The sequence below is a fragment of the Phascolarctos cinereus genome, unplaced genomic scaffold, assembly GCF_003287225.1.
Source record: "Phascolarctos cinereus isolate Bilbo 61053 unplaced genomic scaffold, phaCin_HiC Scaffold_9;HRSCAF=440, whole genome shotgun sequence".
NCBI classification, from domain to species: Eukaryota; Metazoa; Chordata; class Mammalia; order Diprotodontia; family Phascolarctidae; genus Phascolarctos; species Phascolarctos cinereus.
The window spans coordinates 9,165,528-9,186,004 of NW_027556402.1; the positions used below are offsets into that span (position 1 = coordinate 9,165,528).

The 20,477-nt window shown below is 43.4% G+C and overlaps 1 protein-coding gene across 1 annotated transcript in view; it reads left to right on the top strand.

Moving 5' to 3' along the window:
* BLTP1 (bridge-like lipid transfer protein family member 1) overlaps window positions 1-20,477 on the top strand; it is a 210,527-nt gene that overhangs the window by 81,195 nt on the left and 108,855 nt on the right. The window contains 11 exon segments of the mRNA XM_078148243.1: window positions 573-692; window positions 2,632-2,912; window positions 5,427-5,677; window positions 10,495-10,753; window positions 11,048-11,885; window positions 12,868-12,938; window positions 13,652-13,825; window positions 15,078-15,198; window positions 18,364-18,510; window positions 18,980-19,104; window positions 19,539-19,738. Coding sequence (XP_078004369.1) covers window positions 573-692; window positions 2,632-2,912; window positions 5,427-5,677; window positions 10,495-10,753; window positions 11,048-11,885; window positions 12,868-12,938; window positions 13,652-13,825; window positions 15,078-15,198; window positions 18,364-18,510; window positions 18,980-19,104; window positions 19,539-19,738 — 2,587 coding nt within the window.

The window sequence follows — 20,477 nt, forward strand, 5'->3', positions numbered from 1 at the left end:
TGCTGTAGAAGATCTAAGTGACACAAGAGGAAGGACTGGGGGTGAAGGCAGAGCAGAAGAGTGAGGAGACTGGTGGCTAGGAAGAAACCTTGTTATGGACTCCATATTGTTAGTCATGCCTCACAATAGAAACTGTTAGTAAAGCTTGGAGGCACCAAGAGGGAAAAGAGAAGCTGGGACTCTTCATTGGAAAGAATGGGCGCAGACAGCCGAGAAGCCGACAGGAAGACCCATCCTGGCTCTGCTGTGTAGAATTGACCTGGGACAAATCACGTCGCTTCTTCGGGGCTCGTTTTCTTTACTTGTAAAATGAAGGAATCGGACTAGTGCTGAGCACAGTTGCTGGCACATAGTGGACACTTGATAAATGTTTACTTAATTGACCAGATGGTCTTTAAGGCCTTTCTGGTTCTAAATCCTATGATCCTCTGCCCAAATCCTGAATTGTCATAATGAACCTTAACAATTTTCAAAATAAAATATTACACATTCAGCCACTCAGGTTTTCTCTTAAGTAAGGAAATCCTTTCATAAGTAGAATACTGACTGTTGGCAGTCTTTTGTTACTCTAGATGAGTTGTGTTCCTGGGCCTTGTTCAACCTCGGATGACCTGAAGTACACGATGACCCGCTTAGCGGTAGATGGTGCAGACCTCTATGTCGTGGAGCATGGCTGTGCTACAAATATAAGGGTAACCGGTTTATCTCGTGGCTGCAGTAGTTTAGTTATGATGGATGGCCCTTTTTATTTCCGGAAATGGAAAAATGAACCAATTCCTGCATGTTTTTGTTCAAATGAACTTCAGTATTGGTATCAAATTATGTGTGTCTTGTGTTTCTTTAAAATGCCATTGATTTTTACCAGATAGCTTTTTAAAAATCATTTTTTCAAATATTCCCTTTACCCTCAATTAGTTTGGAGGGTCTCTTTTACCACACAGTATTCTAAATCAGTCATATCTTCTTAATAGTAATCCTGCTGCCTTTCCTGCCCTCATTTCCTTTCCCTTTTTCCCTGTCTTATGCTCCTTTTCCTTGTAGCTTGATTATTTTTAGTGCCATGCGTTTTTGTTTTCATTTTACTTCTGTCGCTCTTCTTCTTGTTCTCCAGACTTTTTGTGCTTGTTCTTACTCTTTTTACCTATTTTTCCCAATACCCTTTCCCTGCTTTGTCCCCAGCTTTCTTCTGCGATCCCTTCCTTTTGTACCTTTCCTTCTTTTGCAAACTCTTCCTCCTCCCCCCTCCCTTTTTAATCCTTTATTTTCCTTATGAATTGTGTGAGTGATTTTGAGTAACTAGGTATAAATGGTGAACAATGATCTGTCTCACGGACATCTGTCAGAACATAACATCTGAGCTTGTAATAAGTGGTGTCTTCCTAATGTGCAGTAGATACCATCATGGGTCATTGCATAATATTTTATTTTCATGCTTTAAAAATATTTAAGAAAAGTGATTTGAGGAAATGAGAGAGAAAAGAGGCAGGAAACTCAGAATAAAGTTGGGCAGGGGAGGGAGAATTCCAAAAATAGGTGAAAAGAAAAAGAAGGAAACACTAATCACAAAAAGAAAGAAAATGGTAAAGACAAAGGAAGCAGCTGAACCGAAATGAGGAAAGTACAAGGAAAAAGACTTAGAGAATGAGAAAAGGAAACAGGGTCAAATAGGCATTGAAAGGCCCACTCTTTATTTATTCGTGATCAGCTGTGGATAACCTAAGCTCCCAGAGGCAGGGACCATGCCTTCTTTACCTTTATTATCTCCCACTTAGTGCAACACAGGACTTTTCCCATGGTAGGTGATTCATAAGTGGTCATTGAGTTTATGATTGAGTAAGCCTGACCTAGTGGCAGGAGGGCTGGGAGTCTGAGGACCTCCCCTCAGATCTTGGGCAAGTCCGTTTGCTCATCTGTAAAATAAAGGGAGGGACCAAGAGGACCTCTCACTTGCCTTCCAGCTTGTAAACTGTCCTGCCCAGTTGTGGACCTTTAGTGAAAGGACATAAAGCTACAGCAGCAGACATTGTTAGGGCAGTGGGGGAGGGAGTTTGAAGGGGATCTCTGTTTGGGATTGTCCCACACTCCACCCCATGTTTGATGAGAAGATAGACATGATGCCACTCAGATGGACTTGGCCAGGGCTGAGCCTGCTGCCTAAGCAGTTTTGTGCCCGTCCCTTCTCTTGTAGGAGCCACACAGTACAACAGCTCCTACAGTTTAACAGTCAAGCTCCTGATTTGTCACATACGCGAGTGGATTTACCAGAAACATTATTGTGCTTCCCATATCTATGGCTGTGATTTCAAAATGCTTGCTTTGGAGAGACAGTAGGCAAAGCAGAAGGGAGTTGGAAAGCAAACCGCTGTGTCTCTAAGCCTAGAGAGACATTGCTTTGCTATTTGATATGGAAAAATGTTGGCAGTGCTACTGGTTCATCTCTGCTAGTCAGAAGACAAGCTTTATAATGAATTTCTTAAGAGTGTGTGGAGAGTTTTATTTATTCAGGTGAAGTGAGAAACCCAGATCCTTTTTTAAATTAACCCGCTATTCTCCGATTTGTTGTGACTTATCCAGTTTGGGTTATAATGGTTTTAAAAATTCTTTCATTTTCTTTTCCACTGTTTTGTTTAGATGGGTGCCGTACGAGTTGCCAACTGTAATCTCCATAATCAGTCAGTTGGGGAAGGGATAAGTGCTGCAATCCAAGATTTCCACGTAAGACAGTACATTGAGCAGTTGAGTAATTGCAGAATTGGACTTCAGCCTGCGCTCCTACGGAGGGCTTATTGGCTCGAGGCGGGATCAGTCAACATAGGGCTCGTCACTGTGGACGTTGCCTTAGCTGCGGACCACCATTCCAAACACGAGGTGCAGAGACATTTCTTAGAAACTCATGACAGGAGAACCAAGAGGTGAGTGAAAGTGCTGGGAATGAGGACATTTCTTCGTTGGCTGTTTACAGTTGAGATGCGTAGAATGGTTGGGGCTTTTTATTTTGTTCCTTAAATTATTTCTTTGCTAATCACTATTGTAGCAAGCATTAGCTGGGTGAATAGAATGTCTCTGGCCAGTTGTTAATGAAGGTGATATTAATAAGTGTGATCACAGGCAGCCCAGTTTGCTTCTCATCCTTTTCCACTATTGGAAAAATCAATTGAAAGTGTATACTCTACCTAGAATAGGTCATACTATAATTTTTTTAAATTTAATGGTATTTTATTTTTTCCGATTAACATATAAAGACAATTTTCAACATTCAGTTTTTGAAAGAGTTTGAGTTCCAAATTTTTCTCCCTTCCTCTCCTCCCTCTTCCCAAGACAGCAAGCAATCTGATATCGGTTATGCATGTGCAATCATGTAAAACATATTTCCTCATTAGTCGTGTTGTGATAGAAGAAACAGAACAAAAGGAAAAAAACTACCAAAAAACAAAGAGAAAATAGTGTGCTTCCATCTGCATTCAGAGTGCAGCAGCTCTTTCCCTGGTTGTGGGCGGCATTTTCCATCATGAGTCTTTTAGAATTGCCTTGGGTCATTGTGCTGCTGAGAAGAGCTAAGTCAACCATAGTTGATTGTTGCACGGTGTTGCTGTCACTCTCATGCTGTAATTTAGATCCGTAAAAGACAGTATGAGATGGTGAAACCCTGTAGTAGAATGAAAGTCCTTCTATATCCAGAAGCTTGAATGAGTTGTGTTGAGTGACTGAATCTTTATACACAAGGTGACAATTTGAAATCAGTAATGTCTCATTAGTCACTTTAAAGTCTCTCATGTAGGTGGGAAAATGAGAGGTACACATTTCTAACAGGGCTGTCGATGGGCAAAAGGATAGACTGAGGAAGGTCTGCGTATAGTAATGAATAATAAACTGATTTTTACACGTTGGATACTCTTTTACCATTTTAAAGAATGCTGTTAATTATTGTGTTCATTCTTATTGTTAGACATCCTCATATTTTGTGCATTTAACTTCTTAAAGTACATTTAACTTTTGATACTGATCAGTCAGCCAGCATTTATTAAGCCAGGCACAGTGCTAGATACGAGGAATGCACGTACAAAAATATATAACGATCCTTACTCTAAAGGAGTTTGCGTTGTGTCAGGTTCATGAATATATGCAGAATAAACATATAAATAATGGGACAAGAGTAAGTGCCAAGTAGCAAAACACAGGTAATTAGGCAAGGGAAGGGGATGAAAAATGGGGGGAGGGTGTTGTCAGGAAAGGCGTTATGGTGTTTGAGAGTGACTGTGAGACAGAGATGAGGAGCGAGTGTGTTCCAAGAATGGGAGACAGCCAGTACCCCAAAGGCCCTGAGATGGGAAGTGGGGCAGAGAGAAGGCCATCTGGTCCGGCTCAAGTGTGTGCAAGAGGGAATTAGATACACCAAGGCTGGAATGATAGCTTGGAGCCAGCTTGTCGTGGGCTTTGGAAGACAATCAGGAGTCTCTGTTTCATCCTAGAGTCAGCTCTGTCTGAAGATAGATTATAGGAGGAGAGAGAGTGAGGAGTTGAAGGTGGCGCCTAGGTTGTGAGCTTGGGAGACTGGGAGGATGGTGGGACCCTTGGCAGTAATAGGGGGGCTTGGGGGAGGTGGGGGAATCTTGAGCTCAGTTTTGGCTATGTTAAGATTATGGTGTCTTTCGGATGTCCAGGTTGAGAGATGCAATAGGCATTTGGTGATCCAAGTTTGACATTTCGGTTCTCCTGTCAGGCCTTTGTAGGGCTGGATCAGTAGATTTGAGAATCGTCAGCATAGAGATGATGATTGAATCCATGGGAGCTGATGAGTTCACCGAATGAAACAGTATAGAAGAGAAGAGGGCCCAGTCCAGAGCCTTGGGGGTAGCCACCTTTAGCAGGCGTGACCTGGAGGAAGAGCCAGCAAAGGAGGATGAGAAGGGGGCTCACGGTCCAGGCCAAGAGATTGCTGGAGAGATAGGAGGGGAAAAGGGAAGAGTTCTCAGCGATTGCTGTCAGTGTACAGTGCGAAGAGCGTGGAGATGAAGTCAGAAGCCAGGAGTTCTTGTCCCGCTTCCTCTTTTTACTAGACTTTTTACTTCAGAGAAGTCGCTTCCTATTTCTGAGCCTCAGGTTTATGTCTATAAAATAGGATTGCATTTTACCTGCCACTCAAGCCTTTTTGGAAGAATAGCTAACATTTACATATTGGCAAAGTATTGTATATAGATGTGCTCATTCAGTCCTCACTCATCAATGACCCCCTAACATCGGTGCATTTATTCCTCAATTTATAAATGAGAAAAATGAGGCTGAGAAATGGGAAGTGACTTGGCCAGGGTCACCCAACTGACCATTGTCCTTGGTGAGATCAGAACACAGCACCACACAGAAAGATTGACAGTGAGTATTTTATAATTTTAGGTGAATAATTTTTGGGATTTGTCTTTGCTCCCCAGGCTGTGGTTTTTGTGGCCAGATGATGGTGTGAAGAGTAAAAGGGGCAGAAACAAGTGTGGCTGTTTAGGAGGCTGCAGGTTCTTTGGGGGCACGGCCACTGGCCTGGACTTTTTCAAGCTGGAAGAGCTTACTCCCTCCAGCAGTTCGGCCTTTTCTAGCACAAGTGCAGAGTCTGACAGGTGTTACGGACAGTCCCTCCTGCAGCCTGGAGAATGGATTATCACCAAAGAAATACCCAAAATTGTTGACGGTAAGAGCACGGATCGTCCTTTCATTTATAGTATTGACATGATCTGCAAATGTGTCCCATAGTAGCTGAGAGTGAAATCTCATTGCCCAAACCTCCTTATTGTTCAAGTTCAGTAAATCACTTCATTCTACTGGGACGAGGACAGAGGAAAAATAAAGTCAAGATGAAGCATGACAGAGTACGGCAAAAATAAGCTTGTCACGCTTGTTTATTTTGCAGTTTGCCCAGACAGGCACTCTGTGCCTTTTTTGACACAGTCTGACTATTGATCAAACCATGATACGATTTTGAGGCACAACTTCAGAGTTTTTGTGATTGAAGGTAAAAACAGCTTTCATGGCTTCTGTGGGGTTTTTTTGTGGATCATTTCTTTGAGAATGAATTCAGATACACCTTGCCCCGCATTATCACAACCTCTGTGGTTCAGTTTTATGTTGCCAAATGATTTTGAGGCGTTGATTTCAGAATTGTTAGATTGGAAATGTCTGCAGTAGAAATTTGGGGCCCTTAGAAGAGAGTCCCTCCTTGCCTACCTTCCTTGGCACTTCAGGATGGCCCAACATCAGGACCACTGATTTCAATTCCTCTGCTGCGGGAAGTACATCGTAAGGCATGAAACTGTACAGGTGTTGGCATTATGCAAACTGATCATGCTAACAACAGTGGTGACTGTGAAGGTATATTTATGGGCTCCCCCTCTCCGGTCCAACTTCTGTAGATACTGCACATCTGGATGGGGGGGGTCTTCTGAAGGGTTAGTAACATCTTAACTCAAAGCCACTTCTTATCTGTATACTTCCATCGGGGATCAGCAGAGATTGTTCTTATCAGTCATCATTGATTCTATTTGGAAGCTGAGAATAGAAAAGGCTCTGTTGTCCTTAGTGCTTAGTAAATCCAAGTTACTTGATATGGTAGGCAGTTGAGCTCATATTCCCTGTGATTTTTCTAATTTTTGTATTAAGTAAATCAAGTCCACTGAAACGGGCCTTCAATTCTTCTGTGGATTTGTGACTCTCCATCCAGACACTGGTGTCCTGTGGGATTCTTATTTGTGTCCTTCTTTAAATTCTTCACAGATAATCTATTTGAACATACTGGAGGCCTTCCTGTAGGTCACGGACCCTTAACCCTTTTGGTTTCATGGATCCCTGGAGCAGTCCGGTGAAGCCTTCTCAGAATAGTGTGTTTAAATGCATAAAAATAAAATGCACAGAATCACAAAGGAAACGAATTATATTGAAATAAAGATGTAATCTTTTTTCCCTCTCTAAGTTCATGGGCCCTCTGAAGTCTATCCATGGGGTCCCTGGAAGTCTTTAAACCCCAGGTTTAAATCCCTCCTCTGAGGTATCTGAGGGCACCAGCACCGCACTTGGCTCTCCATCTGAAACTCCATCTTTTCCAAGTATTCCTTTCCTGGATGTATCATGTAGCCCCTTTATACCACCATCTGTTCATCCGTTGTCCTCTGATTCTTTAGAGGTCTTCATGTTTCAAGTTTTGCAGCCATGTTACGTTGCTGGAAAGATGAATTTTTGTTTCATGAAGCCCTTTGGGATCATTGAATGTGAGGTATAGTTTCCCAGATTCAGTGTCCTCTACTATTCAGTCTAGTCGTGGCTGGTTGTCCATCCACAGTTAACGCCCAAGATTCATGTAGGGATGGACTAACTTGGCTTAGTAGACTTTCCATTTGACTGTGTGACATCGTTGGGCGACAGATGTTCTTCACGAGTTTGATTTTTCCTGTAGGTTGTTAGGCTGAAGCTGATCTTTTTTGAGAGATTGTGGTGTTCTCCAGGAGGCTTTGTGATCTGGGGCGTAAGGTGGGCAGCATGTTTGCGTCCACAGCAAGAGCATCCTTCGGTGTCAGAAGGAATCCCATGACTCACATGGTGAATACTTGTAAGCACCTGCCCCAAAGGTGGCTTATATGACTTCAGCATATGCTTGGGGGATTGAAAAGTAACCTTTATAGCTGGTGTCCTCTACCCATGGGTATGCCCCAAGGCTCTGTCATGGGCCCTCTTGTCTCTCTTTGTTATCTCACTTGGTTGTCTCATCAATGCCAAGAGGGTCACTTCTCTCTCTTGAGATGATTGTGTGACCTGCTTATCGAGCTCTGGTCTGTCTCATGACCCCCCCGTCTCACATCCGCAGCTGCCTGTGAGCCATCTTGAGTCATTTGGCCCATAGACATCCTAAACTCAGCGTGTCCAAAGCAGAGCTCATGAGCTTTCCTTTCAGTCCCTTCCTTCTTCTGAAGTTCCCTTGGCTCACAGCCCAGGTGCTGTCCTCATCTCCTCACTCTCAACCCATCAGTCCCATCTGCTGCCCAGTCCTGTCACGCCCACCTTCACCCTGCCTCTCATACATAGCTCCCGTTCTCTCCTGTGCCGCTGCTGCCACCCTTGTGCAGGTCCCACTGTTGCAAGGGCTCTCCGGGCTTCAGGTCTGTCCCCTCTTTTGTCCATCCTCCACTCACCAGCCAAAGGGATCGTCCTGTAATCAAGGTCTGACCCTGTCACTCCCCTACTCAGTAATCTCCAGTGGCTCCCTTCTGCCTCCAGCATCGCTTAGAAAACCCTCCGGCCTCTCTAGCCCCTCACCCTACCTGCTCCCTTCCTGCCTTCCAAGTCTGCTTACATCTTCCCCCCCACTGTACACTCTGGGCTCTAGCCGCACTGACCTTCTTGTTCCCACGCGACTCTCTGTCCTACATCTCCTGACTGTGCCTTTTCACTGGCTGGCTGTCTTCTGTGCCTGGGACACCCTCCTTCCTGTATCTGCCTCTTAGTTTCCTTCAAGGCTCAGCCCAATCTTGCTTCTGCCAGAAGATGTTTCCAACTCTCCCTGACCTCCTCCCTTCCTGCCAGGCTGGTGCCTTCCCGTGAGACCATCTCCAGTTTATCCTGCACGTATCATTGTCAGCATGCTGTCTCCCCAGTAGAGTGGGCACACCCGGAGGGCAGTGCATTACTGTTTGGATCTTTCTTTGTACCCCCGGGGACTTAGCACCTGTCACATAGTCAGATAACACTAGTAAATGCCTTCTGTATCCCAGACACATAGTAAGTGCTTAATTAATGCTTGCTGACTTGTCTACGTGCATTTTTATAATAAAAAGTCAGCACAGTGGGAGCTCGTATCCTGCCTTGGTTGTGTGACTGTGAAGATGGACCCAGTTGCAGACAGTCTGTCATGACAGCCTTACTGTTTCCTGCTCAGATGTTTTTCAGGAAGACTCTTGCTGTGTGTATGGTCATTCTCATGAAGGGTTTATGCAAATGAAAATTAGATGCATGAGCAGGCTCTTGGTGGTCCTTTTAATTGTTTTGTGCATCTGTCAGCCCCTTTACCTGGTTACTTTCCTTCCTTCTAGTAGATACTGGGTCTGTGGCCACTCTTCTCCTTGGCCTTTGAATTGCTATTTCCACTTCCTCACATAAGCACCTAAGGGACAGAAATGGAGAGCATTCAAATAGGCTGGCTCCATTGTCCCGGATGAACATGGTTAGAGCAGTGCTGTGATGCACCCTTTTCTTTCTCTTATCTTTCTTTCAGTTTCCTCTGTAAATGCTCTTAGCAGTCACGGTCAGCAAGCTGTGTGTGAGGCACTGTACTAGGTACTGAGAGTGCACATGTAAAAGGGAGGTCATCTTGACATATGTATAAGCTTAAGTAAGTATGGCCCGGCTTAATTGAGTCTCACGCCAAGGAAATAAAGAACTCCCAGATCAATAAGCAGTCATTTTCTGCCTGGTAAAATGTGGTCATTTTCACCTCTTATCATATTGTTTACTGCTTATTATACATAACACCATCTGACTTTTCTTCAAGGAAATAGTCATGATATAAAGAGGTGGAGAATCTGAGTATTGTAATGAACAGTCCTTGGGTGTTTTTCATTTCTTAATCTCAAATAATATTTTTCCTTTTTTTTTTTTTGCAGTTGAAGTTAAATGACTTGCCCAGGGTCACACAGCTAGTAAGTGTCAAGTGTTTGGTCCGAGGCCAGATTTGGACTCAGGTCCTCCTGTCTTTAGGGCCAGGGCTTTATCCACTGCGCCACCTAGCCACCCCTCCAAATAATAGTTTTCCGACACATTACTGTCATCTCCTATGCCATTCTTTAAATTGAAGTCTCAGTATTAACATATTCAGGTATGCTGACTGCTTTTACTTAAATTGTAATTTCCAGGAGCACCTAGATGGCAGAGTGGATAGAGCCCTGGAGTTAGGAAAATCTGAGTTCAAATTCAGCCTCAGAGACTTACTAGCTGTGTGACCCTGGCCAAGTTACTTAACCACTGCCTGCCTCAGTTTCCTTATCTGTAAAATGGAGGTAAAGAATAGCTCTCTCCAGGAGCTGTTGTGAGGATCAAATGAAATAATATTTATAAAGTGCTTAGCACAGTGCTGGGCACATAGTAAGCACCGTCTAAATGTTAGCCAGCATCATCATTATCAAACAATAATAAAACATGAATTAGGAAAAAATGGATTCCTACAGCTGTCACCCGCACAATGGATAGTTGATTTGGTTTCCTTTTGTGACAGATTCCGCTTTATGCCTCTTCTAGCCTCCCTCCAGTTTCCACATTTCGCAGTGGTGAAGTTTTGTGATCAGTAGTTTTATAGCTCTCCACATTTGTCCAAAAATCACCTAGTTCCCATGGTTCTCCTTCTAACACTGGTGGCAATCAGTCTGCAAGTATTTGTGAAGGGCAGGAACCAAGATTTTGTAGTTTGACTTGTAGGGTATTAAAATTATTAACATAGTTCTCTTAAAATACTAATCTTTTTATGTTTAGGTAAAATAAATGGCACGAAAAGGAAAGATTGGGACAGCAAGTCAGTAGGGATAGAAGTGGAGAGGAAAGCTCCCTCCCTGAGCCTTCAAGTGCCTCTGCGTTCCCACAGCTCCTCCTCTTCCTCCGAGGAGAACAGCAGTTCCAGTGCGGCGCAGCCCTTGTTAGCCGGGGACAAAGAAAGTCCTTCTTCTGGTGCGGAAGAGCCAATGGTTCAGAAGGATGCCTTGCTTGCTTCCAAAAGAGAAGATGGCCAAGGAAGGTGAGGGTTCTGAGGGAAGTGGGCTTTTGTTCAAAAACCATCAAATAATGGGTTCCTTTTGTAGCTCACCAAAGCACTGAAGGTGTAAACAAAGGGTAAACAAGTCTACAAAAATGTAGCGGTCATCCAAATTAGAGGAGGTTTTACCCAAGAAAGAGCCTGATGTCTTGTAAAAGTCCTTTTCTTTATTTGAGAAACGGATGATAGAAAATGACCAAAAGCTTCTTGAAGCCACATCTGGATTGCGTAATGTGAGCACAGTCATTCTAATAACAGTTTTGTTTTCTGTTTTAGTGTTCCTGCAGAAGTTTCAGGAAATAGTCCTGTTTCTCCAAATGCTCAGGATAAGTCCGGAGCTCAGTCTCCCCTCAGGTCCCCCTTAAAGCGACAGGCATCTGTGTGTTCCACCCGGCTGGGAAGCACCAAGAGCCTGACCGCGGCTTTCTACGGCGACAAGCAGCCGGTGACCGTCGGAGTTCAGTTCAGCAGTGACGTCTCCCGGAGCGACGAGAACGTCCTGGATTCCCCCAAACAAAGGAGGAGCTTCGGCTCCTTCCCGTACACGCCCTCAGCAGACTCGAATTCATTCCATCAGTACCGCTCGATGGATTCCAGCATGTCAGTGGCTGATAGTGAAGCCTATTTTTCTGCAGCTGAAGAATTTGAACCAATAAGCAGCGATGAAGGCCCAGGAACTTATCCTGGGCGAAAAAAAAAGAAAAAACAGACACAGCAAATTGACTATAGCAGGGGTTCCATCTATCACAGTGTTGAAGGACCACTTTCAGGCCATGGAGAAAGCATTCAGGACACGCACACGCTGCCAATCAAAACTCATCCTTCTCAGGCGTCTTTTGTTTCAGCTCTGGGAGGGGATGACGAGCTTGGAGAACACCTGTATATGACAGAAGGCGAGAAAACCACTGAAAAGGAGCAGATCACTTCTCAGCAGCCTGTCATGAGTTGTTATCAGACTTACCTTACTCAATTCCAGGTGATTAATTGGTTAGTTAAGCACCCCACAAACAAAAGAACCTCCAAATCCTCATTGCACAGACCATTGGATCTGGATACGCCAACCAGTGAAGAAAGCTCCTCCTCTTTTGAACATCTCTCTGTCCCAACTTTCAAGGTATGCCGTGCCAGGGACATTTGGGCAGGGGGTAAAGGGGTAGGGAGGAGGGTGGCAGCAGTTTGATTTTTTTATTCAATATCTGAGTATCAGAATATTTGTAGACAAAAATACAACTTAACGTACAATTGTGGAGAAGTGAGAGATGTTAAGATATATGTCTTTTGGAGACAGTAGAACTCACCAGAGTGGGGGCAGTGTCAGGAGAGAAGAGGGTACACCACACCAGATCTTTGCCAAGAAAACCACAGACAGGGTCACAGAGAAACGGACACAGCTGCTGAGATGACTCAGGGTGAAGGGAGACAGGGAAATTAAGTGGCTTGGCCAGAGTCTCAGGGGTCTTCTTGCCTCCTTGGCCAGTTCTCTCTGTCCAACGTGTGTCACTGTTTCCCTGTGTGTCGATTTTCAAGCTCGGAGTGACCTCCCCTGTCATTCAGTCTGGCTAGTGGTAGTGAGGAAATAGAGCAGCATTTAGGTTCAGGGACTTGCCCCAGAGTCACACAGGAAGCAGCAGGGGCCTCGCAAGACCAATTCTACCATGCCGGCCTCAGCAGATGCTTTGGATCAGAGCTTGATGGGTTCTTTTGTTGATTGGCTAGACTGAGCTTCAGATCCTAGCTCTTCTCTGCTCCCAGTCTAGCACACTTTGTGCTGCAGCATTCTGTTTCAAGATAACGTGAAGAGCTTTTGTTGTTAACCTAAGAATCAAACGTGAAAAAAGACACATTTGCCAGAGAAAACCAATTTAAAGCATCTATTCAGAATATGTATCATCTTTATGTGATTGACTAGTAAGACTCTTCCTTAGGCTCATTTTTCTGTGGCTGCAGGGGACCTCAGAGGCAATAGGGTATGGTCTTCTTCTTTTACAGCATATTTTCCTCCATTTACATGAGTCATAGAGAGTGAACATAAAGACATAGAGACTTCAATAAATATTTCGTGATAAGCTTTTAAGGATTATTTTGTACCGTTCTAGGTCATCAAACAAGGCCTTACAGCTAATTCTTTACTAGACAGAGGCATGCAGCTTACAGGGATGACTTCAAAGTGAGTAAAAATGGCCTAGCCTCCTTTTAACATTAAACTTGGTTTTATCCATAAAATTTGTTTTGCTGAATTCAGTTGTATTTACCTAATTAAATAGGAGCACGGGAAGATGCCGAAGCAACAATGTTGGAATCACCAGCCTCTTCTATTTATAGTATTTCTTCCACCAAAGCTGAAAGCATTAATAGCAGAATTTTTATTACACATATTGTGAGACAATAGTGTTAGTTAACAATTAAATAGCTCTTTAAGGTTTGCAAAGCATTTTGCACACATTTTCTTATTTGATGATTTATGATTTGATATAAAGTTTTATGTAGGACAATTTGGCACTGTGAATTTAGTATCTGACAGCAGTAAAATAAGGTTTAATAGCATTTTGGAAGGACTCCTATCTAATCTAGTTTTGCTTCTTATTCTTCATGTCTAATTTGCCGACCATCTGTGATTGACTTTGTAGCCTTTTGATGACACAGCCTATTCATGAAAAGCATCAGGTCATTATAATATGTACTTAATTGCTTGAGGTAACTCATTTAAGTGAATTTTAGACTCATAGGTTCATGCGCTTACATAGTGTGTTTTTCTGTAGTTTTTTTAGAATCAGTAAAACATTGCTCTTATAAAAATATGTTGCTGTCTGAATGCCTCTAGATCGATCCTATTTCAGAATCTGAAAAAAGTTAAATCCTTACTTGGTTTTACTTCCACAGTACTCCATACACTCCTTTGGAAAAGAAAGTTATGGATACCACAGATGATGAAACGTTAACAGAAGAGTGGGCCTTGGATCAGCCAGTGTCTCACACCAGGACGACAGCCATCGCAGAAGTGAAGGGGACTGTGGACGTCGTTCTGACCCCCCTGGTAGCTGAAGCCTTAGACAGGTATCTTCTTTTAAAGCACATCTCTTCAGTGATCAAATGATGCTCCTGTAAACGAATGTTTATGATAACCTCTTTGAATGACCTAAATGACAGAATTGTAACGTGCAAAGGAAATTAAGATTTCGCAGATATTTACCAAACATCTACTGTGTGCAAGGGATTGTGTCAGGAGCTGAGGCTGCAGGGCAGAAAACAAACTCCATTCTTCCCCTCAAAGACCTTACCATGGACTAGAACAGCTCTAACCTAGACACAGATAAGGAAGATGCAAAGCAAAACATGACAAGAGCCAGGGAGAAATCCAGATAAAGGATCAAAGGAAGGGTGGAGGTAGGTTCAGGTTAGCAATTACGGTCATCCCTTCCACAGCATGACTTTCCCCATCGTGGTTTCAATACATCACAGGTTGGCATAAGAAATTAAATGGGAACTTTGAAGAGTTTTGCAGAAGCACAGATGACACAGAAAACATTTCGAAATTCAGAAATGCATAACATACCTACATATAGTATTATAAAATATCTACATATTTTATCTTATAATACCATGATAATTGGACTTCTTTTCTGATATGAAGGGAGGGCCAAAAAATTTTGCAAGGATTTTCCAGATTGTGGGGACACTGTGCCCCAAATCCTTGCAGTGTGGGAGGGATAACTGTACTTATTTAGTTTCCGCAGACTTCCAAAAATGAGATTGCAAAAGGTAACTCGCATATTCCCAAACCATTGAGTCCAGAATTGTCGATCTACTTTTTTTCCTGGTATATCATGGTGTGTTAGTCATTCCCGTGCTGCACACTGGGGTAAAGAAGACAGTTGTGCCTGACCTTTCTCCTCAGAGCGTGTATGGTCTTCCTGGGGGGAATAGATAAGAAGATGATGACAGCATATAATTAAATCACACCATAAAACTGTATGACGAATTATTCAAACTAGTGGAGTTCAGCAGAGAGGAGCTTCATGAAGGCTAGAGTCAGCTCGCTCTAACAGAAGGTCACTTTGAAGGCTTCTGTATATAGTAGCAAGAGTTAGGAGGGGAATAGACTAGGGGATTGTCTGAATAATCCATGTGGGAAGGTGATGACTTCCCCTTGAGTTCTTGTGGGAATGAGAGCCTATCTCGTTACCCAAGTCACAGGCTTCAGAGTTGTCGCACACGTTCTCCCAACAGTGCTTGTTTACGTTGGCATCGCTTGCTCAGATCACGTGGGCCTCTTTCTTGCTACACGTGTTTGTTTTCCTTCCTGCAGATATATTGAAGCAATGGTTCACTGGGCGAGTACCCGGCACCCAGCTTCGATTGTGGACCATCTCCATTCCAAGGTCCTGAGAGAAGCCGTACAGAATAGCAAGACGACCTTCTCTGAACACGTAAGAGTGTCTCTCTCACAGTCAGCCAGCAAACATAGACTAAGCGTCTGCTGGGTCCCGAGCCCTGTGCTGAGCCCTGGGGATGCAAAGAAAGGGGAAAGGTGGTGCCTGCCCTCAAGGAGCTTACAGTCTAAGGAGGAGGCCAGCAGGAGAACACCTACTAACAGACAAGATGCGATAAGAGATAGTGAAGGTGTTAAAAGAGATCAGGAAAGGCTTCGGGGCTTGAAGGGAGCCAGAGAGGCTAGGCGGGAGAGGATTGCAGGGCTGGGGGGCAGCAGGGAAGAGGCAGGGAGTAAGCAATGTCCAGGAGGCCTGTGCTGCTTGACCAGGGATTTGGTTTGAAGGATACTCCAGTTCCAGGAACTGTAATATATTCAAACAGTAGTATTGACGTGATATTATTTAATCTGGAGTTTGTGGAACTTTCCTGTTATTTGGTATAAAATTGTTTTATGGGGCAGCTGGGTGGTGCAGTAGATAGAGCTCCAGCCTTGGAGTCGGGAGACCTGGGTTCAAATCTGGACTCAGACACTTGACTCCTACTAGCTGTGTGACCCTGGGCAAGTCACTTAACCCTGATTGCCTCACCCAAAAAAAAATTTGTTTTACCTTGTACTCCTCATAAAAGAAGACGTGCATAATTGGTATTGAGGACTGACAGAGGCAACAAGTTTAATTTACAAACATGAAGCTTTAATTTAATTCTATTTCTAAAATAGTTTATAATTCCAGGTTGTTCATCGAAACCATGGACTTCTGAGAATTGTCCTCTGCTCTTACCTAGCCCTCTTTTATTTAAAAAAAAAAATCACAAGTCTCTACCTTTAGAATCAGTTAATATATGCCTTAATTTTTGTGACAAGTCAGGTTTGGTGGAGTTGGGTGGGGGTTTAATTATTTGAATCTGACATTAAATAGTTTGGCTTATTATCTTTTAGAGCAAAATTTGTGATATACTTAGTGATTCCAGCCATGTGATTCATAATATAAAATTGAAGTTAGACACTAGAGTTTCTATAGAGATCCTTATTCTAGATCTCAGGTTCATTTCTAGCATTTCTTAATCTAGTTGGAGGGAGAACCTTGGCTGATATAGTGACATTATACTGGGGAACTGAGAGGGAGAGCAGAGGTTTCCTTTAACTGGAATCGGTATAAGATGCTTTCTGGACAGTTCCAGTTTTCTTATTTCCAGATCATAGGACGATAGATTCAGAGTGGAAGGCATCTTGGAGGCATTGACTTCTAGGGACAATCATGGCAGATGAGTGGCCCAGCTTCATGTCGTGCCCACTGTCTTTCTAAAGAGGCCAAGTCACTTAATCTAGACCACAACATCCCTCACCCAGACAGTGGGAATTATAGAGCGCTGAATAAGCTTTATAGAGTGCTGAATAAGTTCTAGAAGTGGATGCTGTGATTGTGGGAGAAGGGATTGGCCAGATGGAGCAGAGTTTTGTGGCCTTAGAGAGGGGTGGGACTGTTGGTTAGCAGTGTGTTTGCAGTCACAACACTGTAACCTTCTCTGGCCATTGCTTTTTGTACAATAAACGCAGAGTGATGCTAGTGCATGAAAGGCAGGGTGCAGAGCAAAAGGGGTGGCGCCAGCGTGTGGGCACGCAAGCTGGTTGAGGAGCCGAAGGACCTGTCTCTGTTCCTAGTACTGTAGGCAGTTCTCTAAGACTAGAAGTTTCAGAGAAGGCGCTGACCTGCATTGATAGAAAGTTTCCTTGTCTTGCATTTAGCACATTGCCTGGTACATAGTAGGCACCTAAATGCAAATCGATTGACTGAAAGTCCTCTACATCAGTGAACCACAGATCCGGTTCCTATCTTTATTCCTAACTACAGTGCAGAACTGCCCCCTATACCTAGAGTGTTTTCCCTGCATTTGTCTCAGAACTGACCCCTTGCTTCCCTTTCACGGAGCTCAAGTGTCACCTCCTTCAAGAGACCTTTTGTTCACTTATGTAATGCAGGGCAGGTCACTTAACTTCTCTGGGACTCCCACAGCTCTCCAGATCTGAGTGTTATAGACTGGTGTGGATCTCCGTCGGTGGATCAGCCATTAGTAGAATTCCTATACCAATAAAATCACGGTTTCTGAGTCTCAGTGTCTGTGAAAGAGGGATAATAATAGCACCTACCTTACAGGGCTTTCTGAAGGACACAAGTGAATCAACACATGTAAAGCACTTAACAAATTTTAAAGTACTATATAAATGTTAGCCATTGTTGTTCTTAATTATCATCATCATTATTGTTTTGACCTTTGATCATAAAAACTTTGATAAAAAGATGAATGAGAGATAGCAAGTGGATCATCCGGAAGAAGGCCTCCAGCGCTTTGGGTGACTCATCTGTGGAACTTTGTGCCACGTCTTAATCATTGCAAGTGCGTGGGGATGTGCAGTAATTTCAGTGAGAGGCTCATTAAATGCTTGTTGTCGTTCAGTCATGTCAGATTCTTCAGGACTCCATTTGGGGTTTTCTTGGCAAAAATACTGGAGAAGTTTGCCATTTTTTCCCTCTAGCTTATTTTACAGATGAGGAAACTGAAGCAAACAGGGTTAAGTGACTTGCCCAGAGTCACACAGCCTGTAAGTGTCTGAGAGTGAATTTGAACTTGAGACTTCCTGACTCCAGGCCCAGCGTTCTATGCACTGTGCCCCTAGATGCCCATTAAATGCTAGAATGTACCAAATATTTTGTTTCACGTGCTTCACAAAGTGAATTACTAGAAGGACTCTTGGCCTTCTCCAGAGTTAAGTCCGTTTTCCTGGAGATAGTGTAATTGTTATCCTAAAAGTTGTTTGTGTATCCATCCATCCATCCATCCATCCATCCATCCATCCATCCATCCATCCATCCATCCATCTATCCATCTATCTATCTATCCATCTGCCCTCCGTGTACATGCCAGTTACATAGCCATTGAGTTCTTTGCTCTTCAGATCACTTGATCAGTTTCCCATCTGACAAACTGAACTTGAGTATTAAGGCACCAGAGATTCTGAGCCGGGGAGATGAGCTGCTTGGGTGTCGAGCCGAAGTGACCTTGCAGACCTGCTTAAAAAGAGGCATTGTTGATTACAGCTGAAAGCTGTTAACCACATGCGTATTGGTAGAAGAGTCATCTCCAATTCGATTCCTTCTTTTCAGTTGTCCTCCAAGCAGGAGATCAGAGGAACAAAAACTGAGCACCCGCCCCCAGGACGCCCCAACCAAGGACAAGCACAGACAAATCTTGCGGCCCAGCAAGAGGACGTAGCCATCAAAGGTCTCCAGGCCAATGTCAGCGTGCCCAAGGTAATGGTCTGGTGGCGTTTGGGAGAGATTGTGCCGAAGAAGAATCCTAGTGTTTTGTCCACTTGGCTTTCCTGATTGTTGCAGTTGATGGATGATTTGATTTCTTTTACTTAAAACGAGATGTTATGCAAGTCATTAAAGACACAACAGGGACGTGAAATCAGACTAAAATGGCTGTGGCATTGTTATGACGGTGTCTAGACTGATGCGCAAATCAAGGCTTCTGACATGTATACTTGGATGATATAATTATTTACTTTGGAAATTTTGCACACTTGTCATTTAGCACTACATCAGACACAAACTCTGTTAATCTTAGGTAATCTTATTACTCTTACACACTTTGAAGTTCAAGGATAAATCCTGGGGTTTTGTCAGAAGTTTTCAAAAATTATAATACTACTTTAATTTTACTTTAGTTAATTCAGCTGATGTTACTGACATTTCTTTGGGACCCTTTATTTTTTAGGTAAACTTGTGTTTATTGCAAGCATCAGTGGAAGAATCGCCTACAGCTTCTGGGAGAAGTGTGACTCACGTTTCCCTTGTGGCATTGTGTTTTGATAGAATTGCTACACAAGTTCGTATGAATAGGTATAAAGAATGTTTTTTCTTGAACAAGAATACTATTTTCATCCTGCAATGTAATTTGATAGAGTGGACCTTTAAAAAAAAAATAAAAAAGAATATGATCTCTCTTACATCCCTGGGAAATGGAATTCATGTTTCACGGTATCTGCCCTGAGGCCACATGTGACTCTCTAGGTCCTCAGGTGCAGTCCCGCTCCGATACCATGTAAGAGTAAATTAGTTGTCAGAGTAAGGAGTCAGAAGTCTATTTTCTTTATGAACAAAACACGAAAATTGGTTAGTTATATTCATAATAAGTTTTTTTTAATTTAGAAATTGTTATCAGAATCAACCTTAGTTTTAATATAATGTAGAACTGTCCCCTTCAGCATTAGCGATAGTAATAATTGAATGACTCATACATTTACAGTAAAACTGCTTTTCCTTCTCTTGATAAGAGGTGTGGTTGAAGAGACACCAAGCAGTACAGAACCTGGCAGGACATCAAACTGGGAAAGATATGTCCAAGCCAGCAAGATGCAGCCTCAGTCTTCTGGCTCCCTGCGATCGAATGCTGGAGCAGAAAAAGGCAAAGAAATTGCTGCCAAGCTCAACATCCATAGAGTACATGGACAGCTTCGGGGCCTTGATACGACAGGTGGGATTATAGCACCACATCATTTGTCTTTGTCTTTAGAAAAGGTGTTCCCTGACCAACTGTGGCTCTGCAGCCCCGGACCAGGCCCAGAACCTTTTGGGGTGCCAGGCTGCTCTTCAACACTGTAAGTTACAGGTCAGGGGCTGATTGCCTCAGAGGAGAGAATGTCCCATTTGGGAGTCCCCATTCTGAATGAAATCACAGGTTTGGTCAGAAGGCAGAAGTGATTTTGTTTCCTCTGTACAATATGACTACTTGAGTCAGGTCACAGCAAAGAGTCCCATGTTAATATAATTAATTGTAAGTTGCTCATATGCCAGTGAGATTCAGACAGAAGGACCAGAAACGAGAGTTGCTTTGCTCACCTCCTGAATGTCCCTGGATGTTAAGCATTGCCCCTCCCCTTCTCCAGATCGGGTAGGAGCATGACGGTGACCATTTATGTTTTCTGTTCCCCCACGTTGAACACATTGGAGGCAGAGACGAAGTGTAGAAGCAGCTACAGGAGAAGCTGCTGGTGGTCGTTCCCTAGGAAGTTAAGTGAGGCCGAGGGTTTTTAAAGGAGTCTTCCCTCCTTTGGGAGGTGGCCTGATACCCAGAAATAGCAGAGAATTTACGAGTGAGATGCTGACCTTGTCTCTGAACCCCAGTTTCCTCTTCTGTAAAACAGAGAGCAATACTCACGCAGCCTGATTTCCAGAGTTGTTCTGAAAATGGACTGTGAATATGTGTGTATAGC